We start from the raw sequence: 12,222 nt of genomic DNA, 5'->3' as shown, positions 1-12,222 counted from the left end.
ATATTCAGTCATCAAATCTAGACACTATTGTGGATGCCAACAAGTGCTGGATGACAGGAGCTTGATATAGCTGTCTCCTGAGAGGCTCTGACAGAACCTGACTAATACACATGTAGAGGCTCACAGCCAACCATTGGACTGAGTACAGGCTCCTCAATGAAGGAGCTAGAGAAAGGACCCAAGGAGCTGAAAGGTTTGCAGCCCCTTAGGAGGAACAACAATATAAACTAACTAGTATCCTCAGAGCTCCCAGGGACTAAACTCCAACCAAAGGGTACACATGGGGAGATTCATGGCTCCAGCAGCATGTGTATGGCAGAGGATGGCCAAGTTGGTCATCAATAGGAGGACAGGACCTTGGCCCTATGAAGGTTCTATGCCCCAGTGTAGTGCCAGGGCCAGGAAGTGGGAGAGGGTGGGGTGGTGAGCATGTGGAGGGAGGAGGGAACAGGGGATTGTTTTAATTTTTTTTTTTTAATTTTATTTTAATTTAATTTTATTTTCTTTTTCTTTTTTCTTTTGGATGAGAACCTGGGAAAGGAGATACTGTAGAGAAAGAAAACATGTAATAAAAAAATAAAAATTAAAAAAAAAAAGAAATCTAAGAATTAAAACACCAAATTATCAAATCAACAGTTCTTAAAAAAAAAAAAAAAAGCAATATCAAGGAAATGAAAAATAAAACTGTTTTGAGATTCCATTTGTCTTACTGAGAATGGCTATTGTTAGGGCTAAGAGAGATGGTTCAGTGGTTAAGGGTCCATGTCATTCCTGTAGCAGACATACGTTTAGTTCCCAGTATCCACATGGTGGGCCACAACAATCTATAACTCAAATTGCAGGTATCTGACACCCTCTTCTAACATCTACAGCTACCAAGCATATACACAGTGCATAGCATATATGCAGGGAGAACACACTCATACACACAAAATAAATAAATTTAAAAGGAAAATATTGAAAATAGTTATTACCAAGTAAAAACAGCAGATATTGGTGAGGATGTGGGGAAAGAGGAAGCCTTATATACTACTGATGGAAATGTATGCTCATACAGCCATGATGGAACTCACTGTGGAAGCTCCTAAAAATCTAACAGAGCTATCAATCATACAACCTAACTGTGCCACTTGTGGGTATATAAACCTGAAATACTGTCAATACACCACAGAGATCCTTGCATAGTCAGTTATTTCTATACTACTCATAACAACACATACATGGATGACAAATTTTTGTAGAAAGAAAAGTGAAATCATAGTATCTGCAGGAAAGTGAATTCTAGTTCACTATGTTAAATGAAATAATCCTGATTCAAAAAGAAAAATACCATATTTTCTCTCATCCATGCTCTTTAGACTTAAATTTAAGTATGTACATATAGGCTATATGTGTGTAAAAAAGAAAAATGAAATTAAAAAGGGAACCATGGTAGGTAGAAGAAATTATAAAGGGCAGTGGGGAGAGGGAATAATGGAATACATGCGACATAAAAGCAGAAAGGTGGATAATTTAGAGGGAGAGAAGGAACTAGACCAACAAGAGGGTCTGGGGAGGGAGAATTGGTAGGCACCAGTGAGGAAAAGGAATACAAATAAAGTATAGTGGTATAGATGTATGAAATTCCATAATAAAATCCATTACTCTGTATGCTAAAAAAGTAGGGACAGTGATCTGCCTCAAGTGGGTAAACGTGTGACAACCCGAGTTCCGTCCCTGGAACTCATGTAGAAGTGGAAAGAGAAAATTAAAATCCGTATAGTTGTCTTTTGGCCTCTGCTTATGAGTACATACAAATATATATTAAATAAATAAATAATTGAAAAATTAATTTTACTGATTATCTTGCATTGAGGCTTTCATACCCTCTGCCTTCCGCCATCTACTTTTGAAAGTCCCACATGCCCTTTTATTTGTGACACATTCTCTTAACAACTATGAAGTCTATATGCCCTGCATCTCCACTACATGCTAATTCATTTCATACTACTTATTTGTCTGTTTTCTTTTTTTTTTAAAAGATTTTTATTTATTTATTTTATGGATATGGGTATAGCATTGCTCTCTTCAGACAAACCAGAAGAGGGCATCAGATCTCATTACAGATGGTTATGAGCCACCATGTGGTTGCTGGGATTTGAACTCAGGACCTCTGGAAGAGCAGTTGCTGAGCCATTTCTCCAGCCCTGTTTGTTTGTTTTTTAAAGATTTATTTATTTAGTATATGTACATACACTGTAGCTGTCTTCAGACACTCCAGAAACAGGGCATCAGATCTCATTACAGATGGTTATGAGCCACCATGTGGTTGCTAGGATTTGAACTCAGGACCTTCAGAAGAGCAGTCAGTGTTCTTAACCAGGGAGTCATCTCTCCAGCCCCTGTTCATTTGTTTCTCAAGACAAGGTTTCTCTGTGTAGTCCTGACTGTCCTGGACATTGCTTTGTAGACAAGACTGGCTCCAAACTCAGAGATCTGCCTGATTCTGACTCCTGAGATTAAATTTGTGCACCATGACACTGGTTTCATTTCATACTTTTTGATCTCATCTATTTCTGCCAATATTTTATACCTTGTGCATAGGATTACTTCATATTTGTATCCCAGTATGAAGAAATTTATAAATCTGTGACCATAACTAATAATAGTAAAGTGGGGGAAAAAGAGGAAAGATAAGAGGACAAGATGAAGTCATAGAATAAGGGTAAAACTGGTGGTTAAGATGCAAGCTTCAAGTATGAGCTAAGGTAGCACACAAATACAGAACTGAGAGATGGCAGAAATTACATAAAAAAAAATCTGATGACATTACCTTGAGCAATCTTATACCTCCACAACAGGACCAGCAGGTTTTAAAAACAAACTGACTTGTAATTTTTGAAATGGGTGAGACAATTTGGAAGGCTACACCCATGCTTATAACTTAGTATTTTTCTCCCTAAGGCTGAACCATGCATGCTCTGTCATCAGAAATATTGCATGCAACCATGCAGTTCAGTTTCTTGATCAACAAGCTAATTTGGCCTTCTTAGATGATTTGATTGAGAATAGTTGATAAATGTACATGGATCTGGCTGGTAGTTAATGTAGAAACTCACAAATGATCAGGGAATGTCAGTGGAGTACAAATGAGAAAACTATACCATACACCCTCCAACCCCACCAAAGCCTTTCAGCAGACTGTTGCAGAGGGGCTCCGAAAGACCCTAAGAACCAGAGGTTAAGGGGAGACCAGAGTGAAACAGTGTCTTCTGAACATGACAGGAATGTGGCACCCAAGAACTCACAGCAGCTAACAAGAACAAGATCAATCCAGTCAGCACTCCAACAATGAGCAGGGAGGGACTCACAAGTCCACAAAACTACCTGGGGAGCCAGAGAGACAGTTAGTTGGTGGCTTCTCAGGAAGAGTCAGTTCTTTAAGGCCATGGCCTACGGTTAGGGGTAACCATGCTCTAGTGAATGGACTCATATCCTTGAACATATGGGAAGCATAAAGGACTTGGTGGGTTATTTAAAAAGAGGAGAGGGAGACATAAAGATGATGAGTGAGGAGTTAGGGAAAGAAACAGAAGATGGACCATAATCAAAATATATTGTATTAAGTTCTGAAAGAATTAAAAAAATTTCTATTAAAAACATTCTTGGTTCCCTGTGGAGGCTTAGCTGATGATCTTGGATTGCTTACAAATCACATGCACTGTGACTGTCCTAACTTTCATTTTGGAGTGATGCTCTTATCAGATCAATCATATCCTCCCACCTCAATACGGTGCAATGTTTTCTCAATTCATCCTTTACATTATCAATTTTTTAACACCTAACTTGCCTTTTGTGTTAATTGAGTGAAGACATAATCTGAATTTTTAGATATTTTACTTGATCATATACTGAGAAAAATCTAACTTTTGCTGAGTTGTATCTTGAAGCAGACATAATATATAGCTGTGGTTAAAAAAAAAATCAATGTTATGATAGAGATCTAAGTTCAAATATTAGTTCTGCCACTTAAATGATAAAATATGAAAAGTCCTCATTTTTCAATTAGTAGTCATCCTATCAACACCGTCCTCCTTCTTGAAAAATGAGAGGCATGAGCTCCAAGCTAATAAGTGAAATGACTATATTAAATCATTACTGTCATCAAATCAAATACAAAAGAACTAAAGGCTATGATGTAAGTACTATATATAAAATAAGCCAAAATCTGAGTCCCAGTGAGATAGTTTGTCAGGTGACAGTATTAGATAATTTAGACGGTTGTAAAAGAAGGAAATGTGCTAGGATTACTCTGGCAGAAAACTCACCCTTCCCAGTTTTATGACATCAACTTTAGCAACTTCAAGCCTCTGGTATCATGCAAAAGTACAGACACTTGGAAATCAATTAGGCTTATTAGCATTAGTATGGAAAAATTTGATGCTTCTTAAAGATGACACCGAGAATTCTCACTAAAGCTTTTATGTAAATAATGACTAGGCCAGTAATTACTCTGCTAAAAATGGTTGTAGCAAGAAAAGAAAAAAAAAAGCAAATTTCTCACTTATTCAGAGGAAAAAAAAAGCCTTCACAGTGCTGCTATGTTTAAAAAAGAAAGCTGGTAGAAGATCCTTGATCTGTTTGCTCCACAGGTTTTCTGTAAACTGAATACTATTGAAATTGGGGTATAGTGATACTGAATTATGTTGACATTATTCAAACAGAAAACATTCTATGAAGCAGACAAATCCCATTTCCTTCTTTTTATTAGCATATATTAATGATACAAAATAATGGAAAAGCAAAGACAAAAGATCTTCCGTGGATTCAACTTCAGTAGGGGGTACCGACGTTTCCTGTTTGGTTCTTTTTCTTGAGGCAAACAATTACTACGAAACATTTATTTCCTCGTAGTGTGATTCAAGACACTGGGGGCGGGGGGACGGAAAACTGCCCAGAGAAAAATGCCCAAGTAATAAGGAAGCTTTCTACAAGAGCCGTAATAGTCAATAAACTGGAAACTCTTGATGTTATAGGCCCCCAACACCAACAGGGAGCCAGGAGCAGTGCAACACCTGCCAAAGATCGGAAACCAATACAAAGAAGGGCTAGCTACATTACAGCAGGATCTTTTTGCTCGCGGTACACAGGATACCTCTCATCTCGTTCAATGGACGCTCGCTTCCCAAAAGCTCGAGACTAGACCCTCGACCCGGCACCCGCCCACAAACAGCCTCCAACTGCATGGTAACTCTAACCCCCCTGTCTGCAGGTGTGACGGGCTACGCCTACTTACTGAGCTGTCCTCCGCCCGACGTCGTGCTCGGTTCCCGACCTCCGGCGCCCCCCGCGACGGAGGAGCCGGGGATGCCGGGCGCCCCCATCCCCGGCGGGGTCCCGCTCTGCCTCTCGAAGTTGCCAGGGTTGGAGAAGTAATCGCGCAGCCGCGGCAGCTCGCGGCCGCTCTCCAACAGCTCGGTGTGCAGCTCCAGGGCCGTCAGCAGGTACTGATCGCGCAGCAGCTGAGCCGCGATGGCGTCGATCGACAACCGGGCAGGGGTCTCCCCGCCGGCCCCCGGGGCCGCCGGAGCGGCGGACGCCTCCGCGGGGAGCCCCGGCCGCGCGCTGCTGCTTCCCCCCAGGCCCATGGGGTCCTGAGGCGACAGCGAGCCTGCAGAGCCGGGATCCAGGCCGACCCCGGCACCCAGCCGAAGTCCTGCCCGCCGGTCCTCGGTGGCCGCCACCTCGTCGTCGTCCTCGTCCGAATCGCTGAGGAACGGGTTGACTCCGCTACCACCGCCACCACCTCCGGGCGCCATCGCCGCCATCTTCTACTGTCAGGTGTGTGGGTGCTTCCCTGCTCAGCCCGACAGGCCCTCGGCCTGAATCCTCGTTAGGTCTCGAGAGCCACCGACCACCTAGGCAGCCCAGGCCGACCGCGCCTGTCCTCACCTAGAGACTAGGCCGGACTAGGAGGCAGGAGTCCGGGATGCAGCGGCACCTCCCGTCTCGGCCGCCGCTGCACCAGTAGCCAACTCTGCAGGCGTCTTCCTGGTCTCTAGTCTCGCGAGAACGGGCTCGGTGCCATCTTCGCCCCGCCCCCGTCCCCGCCTCAGCCCCACCCACCTCAGGCCTCGGAGTCGGAAGACGGAGGGAACCGCTCGGGACTCAAACGTAAAGCTCCGCCCACAAGCACGCGAGGATTGGCTGGAGTTACGGGACCGGGCCTGACAGTTATCGCGAGAGCAGCGAAGGCCTGCCTGGGGCATGTTGGGGGCGTTCCCTGGAGGAGGAGAAGCGAGGTGGTTGATGAATAAGGTATGGTCTGGTTCGGGATTTAGAGGTTGAAGGGAGCCCTCCCGAGATCTTTCACGGCCCCGGGTCCTGCCTTCGTTCCGAGGAGGACCCGTTCCCAAGCCCAGGCCTGAGCCGGAGAAGCCCCAGGTAAAGTCCCAGGACCCTTGCACGGCCGCTGCCCGCTTCGCCGAAGCTGCAGTTTGCGTTGCTGATTGCTGTCTCCGCTCGGATAGTAAGTGCTCCGGGCGGCAGTCAGAATCTGGCTTCTCCCGGCCACCTGCTCTCTCGCTCGGAGATCTGGAGACGGCATGGCTTGCTTGTGGTTAAACCAGGGCACCTTCCCGCCCGCCAGTCCGCTCCGTCCGGGAGCGGGTAGGACCTAGACAGCTGGAGGGTGCAGATAGAGCCTGGACGGAAATGGCAACGCTCGAGTTTCGAGACGCCTTTGCACTCATCTGGGAACAGCCTGGTCTCGGACGACACGCCGAGTACTCTGTCCACCCTTGGAAATTACCGTACAGTTGGCATCAGAGGAACTTTTCAAACTATTAACGTTATCTCTCCAGTCCAAGTGGGTAGTCTGGGCCGCTTCGGTGGCCTGGTCAAGTCCACTGCACTGGGACACACTCGGTGGTTCGAACTAGTATCTATCGCCTACCTTTTGTCCAAAACCCCTGATTCTTTCCCACAATCCCCTGAAACCTTCCAGAGTTCATGTAGGTTAGAATCGAGGTTTTCATTGTGGATCAATCAAGATTTAGCGATTTTAAAAATTGTACGCTGTAGAGAGGTTTGGTTGCCTTTATTATGAAACATTTAGCGCATAACTATACTCGTAGTTTGGAAGATCATTTATCCTCGATGTTACTCCTTGATTGTAGTTTGAGGTGGTGTACTGGCTAGTTTTGTGTGTCAACTTGACACAGGCTGGAGTTATCACAGAAGGGAGCTTCAGTTGGGGAAGTGCCTCCATGAGATCCAGCCATGGGGCATTTTCTCAATTAGTGATCAAGGGGGTAGGGCCCCTTGTGGGTGGTGCCATCCCTGGGCTGTAAGTCTTGGGTTCTATAAGAGAGCAGGCTGAGCAAGCCAGGAGAAGTAAGCCAGTAAAGAACATCCCTCCATGGCCTCTCCATCAGCTCCTGCTTCCTGACCTGCTTGAGTTCCAGTCCTGACTTCCTTTGGTAATAAACAGCAATATGGAAGTAAGCCCAATAAACCCTTTCCTCCCCAACTTGCTTCTTGGTCATGATGTTTGTGCAGGAATAGAAACCCTGACTAATACAGGTGGTAAGGCATTTCCCTGTCGTTATTAGGCTGCCAGCCCCTCATAGCTTCTATTTTGTTACACATAGATTGCCACTTTTCCCTAGTTTTAGAATTCTTTAAGTTCTCAGTAGCCAGCTCCTAACAGACAACAAAATAAATACACAGCAGTGCTAACCATCTGCTCTGATATATATATATATATATATATATATATATATATATATATATATATATATAAAATGAAGTATCGCCGTTAGCTTTGTGGAAAATAAAAATAGAGCATTGTTATATGACCTTACTGCTTTACATGTAAAGTATGCCAGCGGTTAAGTGAAGGTTTTAATTTCAGTTTAATCAGTCTCACAGTAAACTAAAATTTCATTTGAATGAGGCTCTGAGATGGTTTCTTTGGTTGTTATTGCTATTATTTGTTATTTTGGGGGCTTTTTAAAAAAGAAGCTTTTAAAATATGTTACATATGATATGAAGGTGGGAGGGAGAATACTGGAGGTCGGGGTGGGTGGTTTAAATAGGAGACCAGGAGATGGGAAGAAAGTTAACCTAAATAGTAAAAGAACAAAAGGACCCTTGCTACATTGGAAAGGAATTTAAAAATAGTGTTAGTAGTAGGGTTTTTTTTTTTTTAAATAAGACTTTTAGCTTTCAATTCTTTGAGCTAAATGCTGTTCTGTGCCGTTTATTGGTGAATCTGAAAAAAATCCTCAGTAACATGGAAATGGTATAGAATAACGAATATTTTATTTTGTTTCACATTTTTTAGCAGAAGAGGTCAAAGAGATTATTAAAGAGATTAAAAATGGAACCAAATTTTGGAATGGAGGATTAGTGAATGGCATGGGAAAAACATGAGCAGAAATGTGTATTTTTTTTCCTCTTTGTAATGGCAATGTTTAGAAATCTACATTTAGGGTGCCTGAGGAAAACTGCACTTAAAATAATAATAGAAGGGCACATCACATACACATCATTTATTGTGAGACATTGGAAATACTTGAGCCTAAATTCTCCCAGCCTCTCTTGCATTCATCTGCCCAGAGGAATAAGAAAGTACACAGAATTACGAATGTTCTTGTCACAGTACCTGGTAGCTGGTTGGCAGCAAATGTTAGTATGGTCAGTTAATCAATGAAATACTGAATACAGAGGACATTTGGCAGGTTTTTAAACGTGGGTATCAATGGCTAGCAGAGCATGAGGAAGTTATGTCAGAAGGACAAAAAGAGGCAGCAGTTGGAATTTAGGGTCTGAATTTAAAAGCACAAATTGAAAATAGGTAACAGGTTTGCCTTTGAGTCTTCAGTTAAAGTAGAGTTTAGTGGCCGACCTGCTCTCTGTAGAACTTCTAGTTCCTATCCTGCAACCAAGGGCTTGCTTATTTAACTGCAAGTTCTCAACAAATCAACCGATCCATCTTCCCATAAGGTACTTTGCCTTTCAGTGTCATGCATGAATAGTTTTAATGCACACACTGGGATATTAAGAAATTCTGCCCTCTACTTATAATTTATTAATAGTTGTTGGAAAATTTCTTTCTTCTTTGGAAGACTGACCTTCGTCAAAGCCTGTTAGGCTAGAATCTTATCTGAATAATTGAGGAGAGTTATTGAAGTTTGTCTCTTAACAATAAAAATAGAAAAGATAGTTTTTTTCTCCTAAATACTTAAATTATTTACGCTAAATTATTTGAGAATTCCATAGTCTTAAATAACCACAAGTAGCATTATAAATGCAAAGTTTGGTTGATTTAGTGTCTTTGTTAGTTTTTAGTTTATGGTGGTATATATATATCTCACAGATATAAACTATATTTTTTAAACTATATTTTTATAGGCAAATGAATAGGTGTGTTTTAAGTTTTAATAGTTATGCACTTACTTTGGAAGTTTCCAAACAACTATGTTAGTAAAGTTTTCTTTTTTAATAATTGTGAATAAGAAATGATTCCGTTAATGAAAAAAAAAGTTATATAGTAATATTGCTGGAAAAATGTGATTGTGTATGTGAATATTCATACTTTCAAATTACTGTAACTTCATATATAATAAATTACTTAGTCATAAAACATGGGCGTTTAGGAGTTTATTTTGAAATAATTCTAGCACTTGGGAGGCAGAAGCAGGTGGATTTCTTAGTTCGAGGCCAGCCTGGTCTAGAGTGAGTTCCAGGACAGCCAGGGCTATACAGAGAAACCCTGTCTCCAAAAACCAAAAAACCAAAAAACCAAAAAAAAAAAAAAAAAAAAAAAAAAAAAAAAGAAAATATCTTTGAAGCTTTACATACCTTATCCAGGAAACCCAAAGAGAGAAGCAAGGCGACCTCTAGTGGCTATCTTTCATAGTGGCATTATTGAAATGTAATCCTAGATTTATTTAGCAAACATTTATCTTTGCATAAAAATGTGATGAATGCTAATGATGACCTTTTCTGTTGTCCTTGAATTATAGTGAAGTGACAAAGGCAGATATTAAATCATCAAAGTCAGTTATGTATTGAATCATAAATCTACCACTGATCTAAATCCAAAGCCCCACAGATATTATTTTATTTAACCACAAAGATGCTATTAGTAGTCAAAAATTGAAGACAAAGCTACTTCAGTGTTTTCCAGTGTAGGATTTGTTAGCAAAGATGCATTTTAGGACATAATGTGGTAATAGTACATAACGTATGGGAGGAGCTTGCTTTTAAGAGAATGGTAATGTATGTTCAAGGAAAAAAATGAATGCTGGGGCGCACAAGATGACTCAGTAGGTAAAGGCATTTCGGGTAAACCTGGTGACCAGCGTTTGGTCCCAGCATTACCTTCTGATCTCCACGTTTGCCCTATGTCGTGCATATACATATGCCTGTGCACACACTACACACACACAGAAAAGCACACATAGGTGCATATATACATACACAACCATGCACACATGCATGCACAAACACAAATAAAATGTAATAAAACACTTTTAAATGTTAATATCTATTTTTTAAAAGTATACAAATGTGTTTGCCTCCATAAAAATGGAGATAAGATAAAATTTTTAAAGAAACTGTTGACAAATATTTGCTTACAACAGTGATTCCCAACCTTCCTAATGCTGTGACCCTTTAATACAGTTCCTCATGTTGTGGTGACCCCCAACCAAAAAATTACTTTGGTTGCTACTTAATAACTATTTTTGCTACTGTTTTGAATCATAATGTAAATACCTGTTTTCCACTTATTTTCAGTGACCCCTATGATAAGGTGGTCTGAACCCCCCCCCAAAGAAGTCATGACCCACAAGTTGAGAACTGCTGACTTAGAAGGTAATAGAATCCTGGCTAATTTTTCTGTATCTCCATTATTTATATTTAGAACACCATGATGGTACCCACTGTGTAGTTTAAATGATTATATAAACTAGGAAAGAAGCCAACATTACACTGAGAGATTAGATTTTGAAATTGCATGTGTTTACTAAGGAATCTTTGATACTCTATTCACCCTAGTTTCTCTTAGAATAAGAAAGGTGTCTTATAGTTTGATCTTTTGGTTGATTTTACTTTTTCTAATTAGTTTGTATTTGATAAGCACATTTTTAATGCCTCTTTCCTTTTTACAGGACATTCCCCATCCTTATGATATTTAATTCTTCAGGCCAGGAAGAATAAGATATGTCCATAATTCTCATCTTTCATATTTTCCAGATCAAGGTCATTATTTGTACCTAATACTGCTTCAAGTAAGAAATTCTAGTGTTTTCTTTCTTAATCTGTAGACATATTTACCAATAAAAACAAAAGACTGGCTTGAAAAAATTTTATTGTCACTTTGATCCTTGAGGTATAGTGGGACACTATCATACAATCTTATTTAAACATTTCAATTTGCTTGGTTTTCTTTCTTTAGTATTTGCAAACTCATCAGACCTCTGTTTAGTAGGTAACTAAATTCGTTATAGTTTATCAATTCTAATTGAACTCTTTCTTTTTGCTTGGCACACTATAACATATTTTATTTCAGTATTATCTTAAGTTGTTAAACGATGTTTATTGTTACTGTTGTAGATGAAAGGCAGGTTGTTAAGTTGTGTAGTGTCCTGCCTTGACTGATGTTACTAAGCCCTCAGATATGTGGAAGAAAGATTCTCATCAGCTGTGTCTGTGTCTGCTTCTCTTGCAGGTAGCCTGTTGTGGACATGCTGCTGTTTTTTGCTTTGGGATTGCTTGTCCATTTGGTGTTCTTCGCCTCCATCTTTGACATTTATTTTACATCTCCTTTGGTTCATGGGATGACTCCTCAGTTTACACCCTTGCCTCCTCCAGCAAAACGATTAGTGTTATTTGTTGCTGACGGCCTGAGAGCAGATGCTCTGTATGAATTAGATGAAGATGGAAACTCCAGAGCACCTTTCATTAGGTAAAGATGCTGACAGATTCAGGGGTGTGTCTTAGAAATGTTAGCTTGAGTTTATAAAGGGGTTATATTATGAATTGATGAACATCAGCTTGCAATTGACCATCTTTAAACTTTTTTATTTTTTATTTTTATTTTTTTTTTGTTTTCTTCAGCTTTATATTTTATTTATGACTACAAATTATTCAAAAGCAAACAATGTGTGTTGGCTTACAGGCGATTCTGCTAGGCTCCTCCTAGGGACCTAAGCAAAAGCTTAGGTCATCATC

At 40.6% G+C, this 12,222-nt stretch overlaps 2 protein-coding genes across 16 annotated transcripts in view; one reads left to right on the top strand and one right to left on the bottom strand.

Moving 5' to 3' along the window:
* Positions 1–6,059, bottom strand: part of Relch (RAB11 binding and LisH domain, coiled-coil and HEAT repeat containing) — a 99,863-nt gene extending 93,804 nt beyond the window's left edge. For 5 of the 6 annotated variants that reach the window (XR_004121232.1, XR_004121234.1, XM_031379689.1 and 2 more), the window contains exon 1: positions 5,276–6,058. Coding sequence is in view for 4 of the 6 variants with exons in the window: in XM_031379689.1 (XP_031235549.1) it covers positions 5,276–5,807 (532 nt within the window). In the remaining 2 variants the exon portion in view is untranslated. Of the gene's footprint in view, positions 1–5,275 lie in introns of all 6 variants that reach the window. The other variant, XM_031379713.1, reaches the window with a different exon arrangement.
* Positions 5,977–12,222, top strand: part of Pign (phosphatidylinositol glycan anchor biosynthesis class N) — a 128,914-nt gene continuing 122,668 nt past the window's right edge. For 4 of the 10 annotated variants that reach the window (XR_004121240.1, XR_004121239.1, XM_031379807.1 and 1 more), the window contains exons 1-4: positions 5,977–6,423; positions 10,786–10,863; positions 11,160–11,279; positions 11,720–11,956. Coding sequence is in view for 8 of the 10 variants with exons in the window: in XM_031379807.1 (XP_031235667.1) it covers positions 11,736–11,956 (221 nt within the window). In the remaining 2 variants the exon portion in view is untranslated. The remainder of the gene's footprint in view (positions 6,424–10,785; positions 10,864–11,159; positions 11,280–11,719; positions 11,957–12,222) is intronic. The other 6 variants (XM_031379781.1, XM_031379770.1, XM_031379752.1 and 3 more) reach the window with 6 other exon arrangements.

The sequence above is a fragment of the Mastomys coucha genome, unplaced genomic scaffold (genome assembly GCF_008632895.1).
Source record: "Mastomys coucha isolate ucsf_1 unplaced genomic scaffold, UCSF_Mcou_1 pScaffold1, whole genome shotgun sequence".
Classification (NCBI taxonomy): domain Eukaryota; kingdom Metazoa; phylum Chordata; class Mammalia; order Rodentia; family Muridae; genus Mastomys; species Mastomys coucha.
This window is presented reverse-complemented; position numbering and strand designations above follow the sequence as displayed.